The sequence below is a fragment of the Electrophorus electricus genome, chromosome 10 (assembly GCF_013358815.1).
Source record: "Electrophorus electricus isolate fEleEle1 chromosome 10, fEleEle1.pri, whole genome shotgun sequence".
NCBI lineage: Eukaryota > Metazoa > Chordata > Actinopteri > Gymnotiformes > Gymnotidae > Electrophorus > Electrophorus electricus.
The window spans coordinates 15,152,535-15,167,545 of NC_049544.1; the positions used below are offsets into that span (position 1 = coordinate 15,152,535).

At 39.7% G+C, this 15,011-nt stretch overlaps 1 protein-coding gene across 1 annotated transcript in view; it reads right to left on the bottom strand.

Moving 5' to 3' along the window:
• Positions 1-314: 314 nt before the first annotated feature.
• kcnh2b (potassium voltage-gated channel, subfamily H (eag-related), member 2b) overlaps positions 315-15,011 on the bottom strand; it is a 146,200-nt gene continuing 131,503 nt past the window's right edge. Inside the window, exons 6-15 of the mRNA XM_027002951.2 lie at positions 13,724-14,131; positions 10,704-11,094; positions 9,294-9,493; positions 7,253-7,505; positions 6,541-6,734; positions 6,322-6,424; positions 5,824-6,114; positions 4,855-5,044; positions 3,857-4,058; positions 315-3,573 (exon numbers count right to left, since the gene is read on the bottom strand). Coding sequence (XP_026858752.1) covers positions 3,322-3,573; positions 3,857-4,058; positions 4,855-5,044; positions 5,824-6,114; positions 6,322-6,424; positions 6,541-6,734; positions 7,253-7,505; positions 9,294-9,493; positions 10,704-11,094; positions 13,724-14,131 — 2,484 coding nt within the window. The 3' untranslated portion in view covers positions 315-3,321. The remainder of the gene's footprint in view (positions 3,574-3,856; positions 4,059-4,854; positions 5,045-5,823; positions 6,115-6,321; positions 6,425-6,540; positions 6,735-7,252; positions 7,506-9,293; positions 9,494-10,703; positions 11,095-13,723; positions 14,132-15,011) is intronic.

Below are 15,011 nucleotides of genomic sequence, written 5' to 3' on the forward strand. Positions count from 1 at the left end.
ATCTTCCAGTTTTTTTCTGGCAATTGTTTTTATGTATGGTTTCAAAATTCATCACTCTAGCATTCGTACAGCAGTTTTTCAGTTTTACATTGTCCATTCTTCCATTACCTGGAAGTACACAAAATCACTCTCTTAAGTGACCTGGAAGTACAGTGCATCTGTCTACACATTCTAAATTCAACAGCGAATCAGCTGCTTTTACACCTTTGTCCATTCAGTGCAGCATGCAAATAAATGTGCACAAAGATTAAATTTGTCTTTGTCATTATATATTAATTATTATTAATATTAACATTATTAACATAGTTATTCACATATCTATCTGTTTAAAAATCAAACATATATTTTTCATCTACAGTTTTTTTCTGCATTTCGAAGCATGCCAAGGAAATGACAGAGTCTGCATAGTGCCGTCTATACGAGTGCCAAGAATTGATTCCTTTACAAGACTCTCTTATGTACAGTACACGAAAGGGAGAAAAAAGCAATCCGGTGAAAATGCAGTACCAAAATAAATTAAAGCCAAGACTGAAAAATATCTACATACCTCAACAGCTGTTAGACAGATAAGTAGATGTAACAGAGGGGGAACAATTTCTTTAATTTTTTACATCTTGGGAAGGAGGGGGCTCTCTAAAGTGCACATCAGTACACTAAACAAGTAACAAGACACAGATATTATGTTTACATATCACAGGAGATAAAATGATAACACACATGAAGGTTATGACAATATTACGGTGCTAAACATTCATTATGAATGCATGAACAGAATTTTTGAATATTGTGTTCCAAGATACCATAGCATTGGTAGAGAATATACATGTTGCAATGTCCACTTAGCTAATATTGTTGGAGTCATTGCACTACTCAGAGAATAGTTTGATAAACGTCATACAACCATATTTTGTCAACAAATCAAGTTGGTTTGTCCAATGTCTTACTCTAATACCACTTCTCTCTGAAACAGTCATCCAGAAACTGACAAAATCTTAAAGAAATCTCAAATGCTACTGTGGGGGAGAAAATCATTACTTATGTGGGTATGGCTTTGGTTATACTCTAAAGTGCACCAACAGGAAACATGATCAGCCAATAATGCTCTCTAACCAGTGTTGTTATTCTTTATATAGGGATATTTGCCATAACTCAACAAGACTAATTAAAAATAATAATAATTCAGAATAGGAATGCAAATCTAGGATTCATTGTTATGATTCATTGTTATATGTGCAGTACATAAAAAGATTCTATTAAAATATGAATACTTCCCATATCTTATGGATCCTAGATTTGCTATTAGGAGACTTCCTGCTGAACTAATAATAATTAAATGTACATATTCATGGTGAATGAACAATCACTAAGAGCAGATAAAGCAGGCAGAGATAATGTGTGCAACATCTTCAGTCTGTTTTTGTCACGTTGTCATCCCATAATCCTAATAAACTAGATAGAAGAAGATGGTGTGGACAACTGTTGGACAAATGGAGACAACCAGTAACCTTTATTTAAATTCCTTACCATTAATAATGTCTTGCAAAATAATATGCAATAATGTCTTGCAAAATTAAAGTAGCATTAGGTACAAACAAAACATAATTCACAAATGATATACAATATAAATAATGCCTGAATTCAAACAAATGGGAAATATGATGCATTCTGTTACAAATTCATAATCCACTCACTATAGTAACTTTGTTTATCAGAAAGTGTATATGAATGGTGCTTGTCGGTAGAGAAGTGGCATGCACCACAATAACTCCCAGAGCAAAATATACCACTGACTGGAGAACCTTCTGCTTCTTCATCTGGATGGAGTGGTGAAGCTTATTTTTAATGTGTTATCCAGTGCACATTAATATCACTGCATTGCACACACAAACACTCACTGTGTCTCCTTTCTCTCGATCTCTCTGACGTGTGTATATGCATGTGTGTGTGTGAGAGAGAGAGAGATAGAGAGAGAGCCAAAAGAGCCAAGACTGCTGGTGTTAAAAACACTATCACTGAAACATTGAAATGAAGACTGTTGACTAACATTAGTGCTTTTAACACAAGCATGTTTTGGTGTTAAGGTGAGTAATACTTTAAAAATAAAGAGAGTACCACACATATCCACTTGTTTCAGGTGCCTGATTATATTCTTGGGCCAAGTCTTGTGACTAATAGAAGAACATTAATTAGAACAATACTGGTAGTATCTGATTTCAATTTTAAATACCCCAGAAATAAAAAACAATAGAAAGCTACCAGTATTATTTTAGTTTTAATTGAAGATTAATGAAGTATTTTATCATTTATGGTGACCATTTTTTTGTGTGATTCTGGAAGAAATTGCAGTACTTATACACATTAGCAGTGTGTTTACTTAACATGTGGGGTTGTGGGTTCTGGGGATAAGTATTGCTGAGGTCATTTGATTAATCAAGACATCCTTAAAAATATCTGTGAACGTCTTTAACCACTGTGAGCTAGGACACACCCTCAAACACATTTGACATCATCCGGTGTTTAACACAAACAGTCTTATTTTGCATATTCATTTACTCCTTCATTCCCAAGCCACCCATTGTCATTGCACAGCAATTTGATATGTTCAGTAATGGAATGGCTTTAGTCTCACCCTTAATTACACATGAATGCAAACCAGACCATCCAGGACACTCTTGGGGCCTAAACCACAGATATGAATGGATAAAGAGGCAGAATGACAGGACAAAAGAAACACTTTTTTCTTTTTCTCTGTTAGGCCAGCTAACACTAAAAAGTTGTTTTCTTTTTTCTTCGGAAGCGCCGCGGACATGATATAGATAAAGATTCTGAAAAATTTCAGTGCAAGACATAATGGCTACTTATTAGTTTTCATTATTATTCATAAATGGTAATCCAATACTGGATAACAGCAGTAAAGGGACAATTTGGACATGGGAGCTGCCCTTAGGGTGATAATTCCACTTTTTAACAAAAGCCAAAAAGAGTGGACAATGTTCAACACCCTTCCACACTCTTGCTGCTCCTGGTGTCCATTTTATTGACAGTTTGGTAATGTGTCACCCCATCCTGAGGGCACTTAGACCACAGATGTCAAAAAGAGCCAATGGCCTTATTTTGAGATCAGTGGTTTATATCTTTAGGTCCTTCAGGTTGACCTGGATCAGCAACATTTTGACTCCAGCAACAGAAAAATAGAGGTCTGCCATGAGATGTGCAAGAAAGAGAAAGAGAGTAACTGAAAAAGACTGAGAGGCAGAGGCAGGAGTTTTCTGAGTGCTCTATGTTTCCTCCTCTCACCCTTTGGGTTCTTCTACTCCCTCCCTAGCTCCCAGGGTTGGAGCTATGTCTCTGCGGTGTCCTTGAGTCCAGAGGGGCCTTCGGCTCCTGGAGGGAGAACCTTCGTTGGGTGTCAGGGTCTAGTGGATTGCCACAGGGACCCAGGTTGGAGAGGCCCTGGACAGGAATGTCCCCTGGGCCGAGCAAGGGAGTCTCTGTTGGATGAAGCTCCATCATAGAGTGAGACAACTCACAAGACTTAGCCTGGAATTCCTCAAAGTCCTGTGCATCCAGGATCTGGATAGAAAAGACACAAGGCAAGCAGACATTAGCAATCTAAGGATCTTTGGGAAAATGTATTTAATTGGAAAAAAAACTGTGTTGTATATTCTTGAGTGAATTTAAGTTAATGTATATTTATTCTCAAAAAGGTAGGTTTTTGAATTTTAAAACGATTTGTTGTAAATTCTAATAGGGTGCTCAGATGGAAATCCTGGTAAATCAATACATGTGCATGGTAATCTGTGCTGTTCAACAGAATATTGCATGTCTCAGTTTTAGTGTGTGGAGATGCAGGAACCTGTGAGATTGAGGCAAGAGTCTCAGATTCCCCAGGTGTGACAGGCTGGGTGAGTCTCTCTCCGTGGCCTGCAGCAGCCTCGGGATATGAGCAGGCCTGTGGGGGGGAAGACACTGTGCTGTAGGATGGAGGTACAAGTGCCATCTGCCTCTGCAACAACTGCATGATTGTACTGATGTCTGTGGCCATACGAGTTTCCAGCCTGTAAAATACACAAGCACACACACATGAACACCAATCAATCAGTCACAAATTTCAAAGAGTATATGTAAAATATCAAGAGCAGGAGAGATGAAATAATTGCTGACAGTTAAACATGCATTATGCACTGGCATAATCATAATAGTAATTACATATGCATACAACAATAAACTCTCTAAATAAACAATAGTTGCTCTGTGCATGAACCATAAACATAGTCATAGTCATCCAAACTGATTATAGACAACAGCTATTCTGTATAAACAATATTCCAGGGTAGGAGAATATTTTAACAGCTACAAGTTTAAACAAGCATTATTTTAAGGGCAGTTTAAAGGAATTATCTGATCACTTTCAGCAGCACTGATTGACAGCACTGCCAGCAACCCTGATTAGACCCTTACAAACAGTGCATCGAATGATCTCCAGATAGTTAGGAATTGTGGCACATAGAAGTCCAGCTTTCAATGAGGGGGGATTCTGTCATCAAATGTGACTAAAGCACCTATGAATATTTCCTTTCATTTTCTTTGAGTGCCATATGGAATATACCATGCACTGATCTAGTACAGGATATCTGTGAAAGGGTCCCAAAAACATTGTGTGACACACTGCTCAATGATACAAGTTTGCTGACTTTAAGTAAAAGTCATGTACTTTAAGTTAAAAGAATAATTAAACAAACTGCTTATGTGAATAACAAGTTAGCATGACATGCACATGTCATAACAGGAAGGCAGCATCTTTGCCCAATTCTCAGATATGCTATCATCTGTGTATGGTGAGGGGTCCTTCACCTGTTAAGCTGTTTCTGCAGCAAGTCAAGCCTGCTCTCCAGCTGGCTCCGCTGCTGTCTGGAGATGCTATGCAGTGGCACATGGAGGTGCGAAGGGGGCGAGGGAAGGTTGCAGCGTGGCAGCTCCTGGTACTGGCGTCCACGGCTCTCGCCCCAGAAACTAAAGATGTTGGACACACCTGAGAGAGCACCTTGGAGAGAGAGAGAAGCAGAAGGAGAGAGGGCCAGATACAACAAACATATAACAAATATAAAAATGTAGAAGTATGTAGGAATTAAGTAACGTCTGTACATTAAGCAACTTCTTTCTTATTTCTTCAATAAAATATCTTTATTGTGCACCAAAATACTCTTTTGTACATGCTGTACAAAATACTTTGTACATATTCTTCATCTAAGCAAAATGTAATAAACCAACAAATAAATGAAGGCAAAGCTATGTATTATGTAAAAAAAAAAGTGAAAAGTAATTTGCAAGTAATTTTTCACTCTTTACTCAAGGATAGTAGCAGTGATCTTTTTCCAAATTATGTAATATAACAATGTCTCAGTTGGAACCCTAATAGATTGCAAAATTATACATTTGAAAAGCCAATTTATTTTGTTCTTACATTCAACCAGTGTGAGAGCCAGTTGAAAGAGAAGCCCTGATGAAAAGGTTTCTCTCTCATCTGAGTGCTGATTATGTCTGAGAGGCCTAATGAGAACATCTAGCCCTGGGTTGTAGAGATGGGTGAACAGAAAGGTGGCAGGCATGCAAATATCTGGCTGAAAAAAAGGGGTCTCAGGAGAAAGCTAGCTAAGAGTTGATCCTTTTCCTATTCTAATCCTGCATTAAGCGTGTCTTAGTCATGACAGGGGTTTGTTAATAGAGACAAACATTACCTCACTTAATACAAAATTGGCTTTTATAAAACCAGACAGTGTTTAGTTTAGTTATAGTTTAGTTCCAAGCTTAGTCATAGCTTACCTGACAGAGCGTTGCAGGTGTTGCTTGTCTTAGGATCCCCCTCCACTTCGATGTTGTCACTGAAGCTCATAGAAGTGCCTTGTGCTTGAGAAAGCTCCAGCAGTGTAGTTGGAGGGGCAGGGCATGCGTGAACAGGTTCCTCCCCTTCATCATCACTGGAGTGGGAGGAGACAGAACTGTGAGGCCCTACCCAGTCTGGTTTTAGTCCCTGATTTTGATTACTTCTGGTTTGTTTCCTGTTACGCCGCACAGGCTTCTGGTTCTTTTTGATCTCTCCAGCATCGGCATCATCTGATGAAGGACAAAGAAAGTATGTTCGTATCAAGGTTATTATGTCAGCAAACTTAACAGTTACATATGTTGCAGTTGAGCAAGATTAGTGGAATTATTCATGCATCATGTTTTTCTTTCATGTATTGTGATATCTCTGATATCTTCCAGTGGGAAAAAAAATTGGTTCAAGAGACTGGAGAGAGTTCAGGTAGAGAGAAACAGTACCTTTTTCTGTTCGACGCCGGAATGAAAGCTTTCTCTTACGTAGTTTGTTGAAGCCAATACAGTCAGAATCTTCGCTGCTCGGAGACCCAGGAATCATGTTGGTCTGAAGTGACAAGATAAATGTAGTAATAGTAACATTTTACCACAACCTGTCATATGTGTTGCATACTGCCAGGAAGAGTAGGAGTTCAGCTTTCTGGCTTGGTGGCAGTGACTCACATCTCTCAGGTTGAAGGTGATCTCTAGGTTGCTCCAGAAGTGATCAGAGAACTCTGGGTACATGTCCAGCACTTCCAAAACATCCTCTCTGTGGATCTTGTGCAAGTCACAGTAAGTCAGAGCTCTCACATCAGCATTTGACTTCCCTGGCCGAGCATACAGGTTGATGGGCTCACCAAATATATCATTCTTTCCTGTGGAAAAAAAGTGCAATATGAAACAATATCAAACTAGATAGATGTATATCTTATTAGGTAAATATAATGAAATTTCTCTGTATTTACTTGAAAAATAAATGTATTTCTGCTACCATGAGCATAAAATGTGACTGTTATATAAAAATGTAGTTTTACAGCCAGCAGATGGCACTAGAGTAGGCACAATCTCTCTCTCTCTCTCTCTCTCTCTCGATCTCTCTCTCTCTCTCTCACGTATAAAATACAATGTACATCTCAGGCAAAATCTCTCTCTCACACACACACAAACACTAAACACACATATATAAAACACAGTGTATTTCATTGTTTGAACACAGGTGAGGAAGAGAAGACAAAAGCATTTCTCTCAATACCTAACACTTTAAAACCACAATCCCTGAAGGACATCGAGTGCACAATGTCACAGTGATATTAAATTACAAAGGAAATTAGCAAGTTAGTACTCAGAATGCTACAAATACTTAGAGTAGTTTTTGAGTCCAAGCAAAACATACCCAAAATGGCCACTACCACATCTCCGCGTAAGATCTCGATGGATCCACGGGAGATGAAGTAGAGCGCAGTGAGCACATCGCCCTGGTGTACCAGAGTGTCGCCTGGTGGGGCATGGGTGGTCTTAAATTTCATGGCCAGGGCTCGCAGGCAGCCTTTTGTGGAGCCCTTAAAAGCTTTGCAGTTCTGGAGCAGTGTGCGGTTCAGGTGCAAACAGATATCTGCCTGTAGACACTCGGGAAAGCCTTTCAACACCTGGAAAGGAGGGGAGAGAAAGAAAGAAAGAGAGGGAGAGATAGAAAGAAATACTGCCATGAACACAGAGGAAATTGAAATGACAGCAATGGACACATCTAAAGACCTAACCTGGAAATTAAGACCTGATGAAATGTTGACTTGCACAGGGATCGTAACAGTAGAATTCAGATCTGGATGTAAACGCAGCTAATTAACATTCTGAAAAGAGTCTTTTTCTTCTTATATATGCCACATTACTTTAACTGATTTTAAACTAATGAGTAACCTTGCCAGCATCCTACATTCCCTTCTCAGATGAGCAGTCACAGCAACCTATTTCCATTTAATGTCTCCCTCCTCATCTTTTTTACTTCTTCATAATGTGTGTCTTTCTTCCCAGGCATAAGCATTAAGCCATATTTCCTCGTCATTACTAATGAAACACGGAACGAGATGGGTGGAAGAGGACTTAATTTCACCCAGAGCCATTCCAAAACATTATCGTGCTCATTTTCTAATCCAAAACATTATAGTACGCACTTTTTAATCTAAAACATTATAGTGCTCATTTTCTAATCCAAAACATTATACCACTCACTTTCTAATCCAAAACATTACTGTATTCACTTTCTAATCCAAAATGCCCTACTAGCCCATTACCATTACATAATGAGAAATATAATGAGTGAAAAGCACAGAACAGAACAGACACCAGCTTTACCATTTCTTTTCTTTACCCATGTAAAATGTCATTAAAGTGCCAAATTTGGAAAAGGAAATAGTAAAACCATCACAGTAGGAGCAAGGAGAATTGTAGCTTCTAAATTTAGCTCAGTTTGTTTAACCCATGTTTAAAGGAAATATACTTAAATATATTTTGATAAATATATTTGTGTTTTGATATATTTTATCCAAATCTATTAAATCTATTTATTTAAATATATCGATCATTAATTTTAAGTATATTTAAATATTAAAATTGATAATAAAATTAGTATTTGCATATATTAACCTACATGTGTATATATATTTCAATATATATGAACATGTGTTGGAGGTGATTTTCATATGAAAGGGGCATCTTCTCTATAGGTTAGAATACTGATGTATACAGTTGACCTTTTGTATTCTGCAGGAAGTTTTTCCTTGTTCCCTCTGTAAAAGACATGACAGAAGATAAAGACAAAACATTTTAAAGAACATCATTACTAAACTTCAGATGCTCAGAGGTTTCACAACAAAGCAACACTTCTCCCTATTAAAAGGATACAATGCCACATTTAAGCAAAGATCCAATTATGTAGACTCTTCAGTACTGTTACTTATAGAGAGGATGCCCCTTTCACATGAAAACCACTTCTCACACATGCTTACATACTGTAAATATGCCTATGTGGGTTACATAAAACTACCAATTTTTAATATTTAAATATATTTCTAATATAGGAATATTTAAATATATTTCAAATTTACTCTCAATATAATTAAAATAAAGCAAAATATATTTAATATATCCTTTGATTTTCAAGAGCATGAGATACTGAAAGATGAAAAATGAATTGCTGTAATGTCGAGTACAAGCTGTAAAATTGGAGAGGAGAGTTATTCTGACGTGCAGAATTACTTATTTGCCGCAGAACAACTGAATTCATTAACTTACCCTAAAAACCATGAATTAGCAAGTGTTTGTGGTTATACACACCCAAAAACATAACGTGTGTGTCTGTGTGTGTGTGTGTGTGTGTGTGTGTGTGTGTGTGTGTGTGTGTGTGTGTGTGTGTGCGCATGTCTGTGTGTATGACTTACGGCGTTCATGTCGATGCCATTAGTATAGGACCAAGCATGTTGGAAGTACTCCTCCAGCCTCTGTCTCAGCGGGTTGGGAATCTGATGGAAGCGGATGAACTCTCTCACGCGCAGCATCTGTGTGTGGTAGCGAGCCGTACCGGAGTATAACCTTTGGATAATGGCTGACACATTCCCAAAGATACTAGCATACATGAGGGCTGAAAAGAGAGATAACTGAATATTAGGCTTGTCTGCTTCCACACTGAATATATAAATATGTTACAGACATAATGCTTCACAACTTCTGATGCAGCTTTAGGGGAATTCACTGCTGTCCCAGATAAAAATTAATAAAGGACAAACGCATCATACCACAAACAGCAACAGCTAAACCACTTTCTAATCAAACTATTTGATCTTGTAAAATTTTAAATAGATTGTTGTTGGAACATTGGTCATTTTAGGTTACACATAAGGTGAAATTCAAATTTGATAACCTTCACCAGTATTTGAATCATTTTTCATATTTGACTGACTGCATTAGTTTTGAGAATATCATAATTTGTTTTGGGCAAATACCACCAGCTGAAGAAGTCCTGGGATCATCACTAATGGTAGAAAATGCACTGCAGGAGTTCTGATAAACGTAGGGGTCAGCAGTGAGATGATATCACATGAGCTAATAAATGTACTCATTACTATGCAGAAAGGGGTTTCCCCCTTTGGACACTTTAACATTTTAGCATGAATAAATGCAAATTTTAAAGAAGTAACAAAACACTTTTTAACTCCAAGATTCTATCTCAACAAAGCACCAAAGTCTTTGACAGTAACTAATATACATGCAAAACAATGCATTGAAAAACAATGCATCTCTAGTACTGTCCTTTGGTTCTTTTTTATTATTAATGGCAAGAGTGAGTCTTTAAGGCAAAGGAATGCATGGCTGCATATTCTGAGGGAAATACAATGGCATGCCCTGCATTCATATGTTTCACTTGTTTCACTTGTACAGTAAATTGTGTTAATATATTTGGGTTTCATTTATGAAATGCAATGCTACAGTGTTGTATTTGAATGCAAAAATGGAAAGCAAAACAGTCATGCCTAAGTCAACAGAAAATCAACAGGAAATGTGCACTGCATTTCAAATTTACTTTTATGTTGTTGTTTGTGTGGGTTTTTTTACATTTACATTACATTATCTTCTGTGAAATTTGTAAGGGTTTGGGTTAACATTTTTGTTTTAAATATGTGCAGAAAGACATTTGTGAACACGCTTCAAGTTTTAAGAAGGTCTCATGCATGCAGACACATTATCTATCATCTTGGCTGAGCATTATGGATAAGGCATCTAGGACCACATTCTTGCAAATCATGGCTTAAAGAAATAGTTAAGTGAAAATATTTCATATTCCTATTACTCACATCCAATAAGCATGACGCAGATGGAGAAGATCTTCTCTGAGTTGGTGTTGGGTGAGACATTGCCAAATCCTACACTCGTCAAGCTACTGAAGGTGAAATAGAGGGCCGTCACGTATTTGTCCTTGATGGAGGGGCCCGAATTTGAGATTGTGTCATTGTAGGGTTTCCCGAGCTGATCCGCCAGCGTGTTGAGCCAGCCAATGGAACCATTGCGTTCTACACTGCCAATGGCGTACCAGATGCAGGCCAGCCAATGGGCAATGAGGGCAAAGGTGCACATGAGGAGGAAGAGCACAGCAGCACCATATTCTGAATAGCGGTCCAGCTTTCGTGCCACACGGACCAGACGTAAAAGCCGCGCTGTCTTGAGGAGGCCTATTAGAGTGGTTGTCTTGAACAAAAGAAAAGAGAAAAAAATCCAACATAAATAAAGTTGCCTGGATCACAAATGTCTTATTTAAAATTCTCAGGCAACAAACAATTATGAAATTAATGCAAGACTTTATAAATTTGATTTGACTCAGGTATGTGCAGTGATAGACATCCCAAAGCAGAAAGTTAGAGTCATTTCTAAAGTAACCTTAAACTGAAAACAATGGTATGGTTGGGTTTGTAAGTAAACTCTGCAGGGCAGTACATCTATAAAGTTGGGCATCTCATGAAGCAATGGGATAAAGCTCCAGGTTCCATTAAATGTATTGGTATTAATTCTGGATGGTTTTTGATTCCTAGAATTGACCCCTAACATCCCATCTTGGTCATTATCCATTAGAAGATGATACTGTATTGTATATATAGTGTATACATAGACTGATCAGGCTGACATCAATTAGTTTACATTGATTTAGCTTCTCACTGGGCCTGTAACATCCGGATTTGTGCAGGGGACCTATTCATACATAAAATAGACTTCTTAGTGGAGTCGCTATTGGCTTGGTATCAGGTTTAGTCATGATAAACTGAGGACATACTATTGCGGATGAACTGCTAATGGTGCATATCTCTGCATATTGTGTGCATACACATTTTTTTAGATTGCATCAAAATGTTGCTAAAATTCCTGTTGTGTACTCTCAGCATTGTTTTGTGTTAACATACCACTGCTCTTCAAGCCTTAGTGTCATGGAACGCTCACCTCCCGCGAGTCACGTGGTTTGGCCCGCCACGTGCAGTGGGAGGATCTTTGTTTGTGGCACCTCGTTTTGTCGGTGTGTTTAAACCCGCGTCAGTGTGTGCAGCGTCGTCATTGTTAGATGTATTCGTGTTTATCGGTTTTGTTCCATGTTCATTTCTTGTGTTATAGGTGAGTGCCGCTGTCTTCATGTAAAAATAAACGTTCGTCCATGTCGCTGGAGCCTGTGCGTCCTGCCCCCCTCACCCTTGGGCACTTGGGCAAACGTCACAGAATGACCAACCACCACAGGACGCCTACTCCATCGTCGAAAGTTGGACTTCCTAACGGGAGCTGCGTAGGCACTTAGGCACCCCCGCCCTGCCGCCTGGATCCCAGGAGGTTGGGGAGAGGACCGGGACTGGTGTCCGTATCCACTCCGGAAGTGCAGGGGAACACCCCCAGGAATTTATTGGGGTGGGCCGAAGGCTATCGGTCCTGGGCTGAGGAGGACCGATGTGCCCCACAACAACCAGAAAGAGGGTGGTTGAGTGGATCCATCGGGATCTCCAGTGGGTAGAGTGGAAGCTCGAATTCCTTCCCTTCAGCGGACTCGCCAGCAAGACTGGAGGGATCTGCCCAAAGCCCCGGAGGCAAACTGCCTCTGGGACGCTCCTAGAGCGGTGGGAGAGAGGAGGACGGTGGTGGGAGGTAGCACGTCTGGAAGCGGGGGCGGACGTGCACCCCTGCGTGTCTGTTGAGGCCACGAACACGTTTGAGGTGCCTGCGACAAATGCAGGCGCCATGTCACAGCGCCTTATGTTTGTGTGTGGGCGCTATTGTGTGTTTGCGCCTTTTGTCTTTACAGACGCAACGTCGTTGGGAGCGTACCAGACCGCCCTGAGAGAGGCATGGAAGCTGCCTGTCTCCCTTACTGGCGGCACCTGGCCCGCCTAGTACTGGGTGGGCGCCGGGCACTGCTGTGCTGTGTTTGTGTGTACGTGTACACTGCTCCCGGAGGCTCGCGTTCACTGGACGGACGCATCGGGACTGCGCCCCTTGGGAGGGGGTTTTGTCACTGAACGCTCGCCTCCACCGAGTCACGTGGTTTGGGCCGCCACGTGCAGTTGGAGGATCTTCGTTTGAGGCCACGCCTGCACAACTGCACCTCGTTTTGTCTGTATTTAACCCCGCGTCAGTGTGTGCAGTGTCGTTGGTCATTGTTGATGTTAAATCTTATCGTTTTTGTTGTATGCTTGTTCCACACATCGTTGTTGCATGTATTCGTGTTTATCGTTTTTGTTCCATGTTAACGGTTTCGTGTTCATTTATTATGTGAGTGCCGCTGTCTTCATGTAACAATAAATGTTCGTCCACGGTGCTGGAGCCTATGCATCCTGCCCCTCACCCTTAGGCACTCGGGCCCTAACCATTACACCTAGCAATAATCCCCATTTTTAATTTTGATTATAATTAAAATAAAGATGTCACTTTTATTTAAAAAATTTAAATACATTTAGAACATTTAAGTGCTTTATTAACATACCATTTTGTTAATGGAGTGAGAATACAGTCTTCCAAGATAAACTTTCTCCCTAAACTAAATAGTAAATTGATCATTGCAGAATAAGGTAAGGGGAATTTTTACCCTACTATTCATCCTTCTACACATTCCTAGAGAACATGTTTTGGTTAGTTTTAATAAAACCTTAATAGGTTTCTGCACTTGATTAAAAATGTCTTACATTTATTTGAATTTATTTATTTCTCAGTTCATTGGGCTTTTTATTGTGTTGTATCTTAATTTCTTTCTTTTTTTTTGTTAAACATGCATTTGTACAACATTTTGGAGAAAATGGCAAAAATCCATTGTGGGTGGAATTCCCATCACAGCCCCTGCCCTTCTCACCTCCTCGCCATTGTTGTATATGAGTAAGTCGAAGGGGATGGCTGCCACCATGTCGATGAGGAACCAGCCTTTAAAGTAGTGAACAGCAATGCGCAGCGGGTGGCTCACCACCTCGTCATTGGCATTGACGTACGTCGTGCGGAAGTTGATGAGGATGTCGATGATGAACATGATGTCCACGATGAGGTCGACAACGCAGAGCGGGCAGCAGTAGCTGCAGCTCGGCATTCCACTATCCTCCAGGAAGGCAGCGGAGTAGGGCGTGACGATGGCTGTGTAGATGACCAGCAGCAGGATGAGCCAGTCCCACACAGCCTTGAAGGGGCTGTAGTGCAGCACGGTCCACTTGTGGATGCGTGGTGCCTGCAGCTTATATTCAGGCAGGACGTCGGCACCTAGCGACAGCACCTGTGGTGATGAGAGAGGGTCATGTGTTTGACCATGGCTGACAACTCAGTATTTATGTGGAAGGCTTCCAGATCAGGCCTGGCCTAATTATTTGGCCATAACCTTTGTTGATTTGGAAAGTGTTTTATTTTTAAACGAACTTTGCATATGACTTCTTTTATAATTCCAATATCCATAATACAGAAATCCACATAGTTCGAAATATACACAGTCTGCTGGTCTAAATCTTTGTGCACAGTTGCCTGAGGACAGAAATGTTACATTCCCTGTTACATGTATTATCTAAGAATACAGAATGGAAAATTGGTGATACACAAAAAGGAGTAGGATGGGTAGTGTAAAAAAAAAAATGACAGATCTGATCCTGTTTTCATCAACAAACTCTTGAATGTGCTGGTATGATTATTTCCAAACACTGACCACACTGTCTATAGTGCAGAGAAAAGAAAATTAGGTTTTGGAAGTAAAGTCCATTAATGCAGCTTTTTCACTGGATGCCCTACTCAAAATAATGTCTCCACTTTAGGCACAGACCCCAAAGTAGCAACAGATTTACAATGTTTTTTTTTCTCCATCAGAACAAGCACATCAGCATACTGACACACAAATATTCTCAGCTATATGTATGTTCACACAACAAATGTACACACACATGCATGTTAAAATATTTGTGCAGACCATTTGAAACATAATTTCACACTTTTATACGCTCATTCAGAAATCCTCACGAATCTCATGCAGCATGAGGCATTATTATACTTATTATATGAACAGCAGATATCAGTACTTAAATTATTTCTGACACACTAAAGCCAGTGGGATCAGTGTACATCACATGACCCAATGCCAGGGACTAAGGAGCATAATACACTCAACTAAC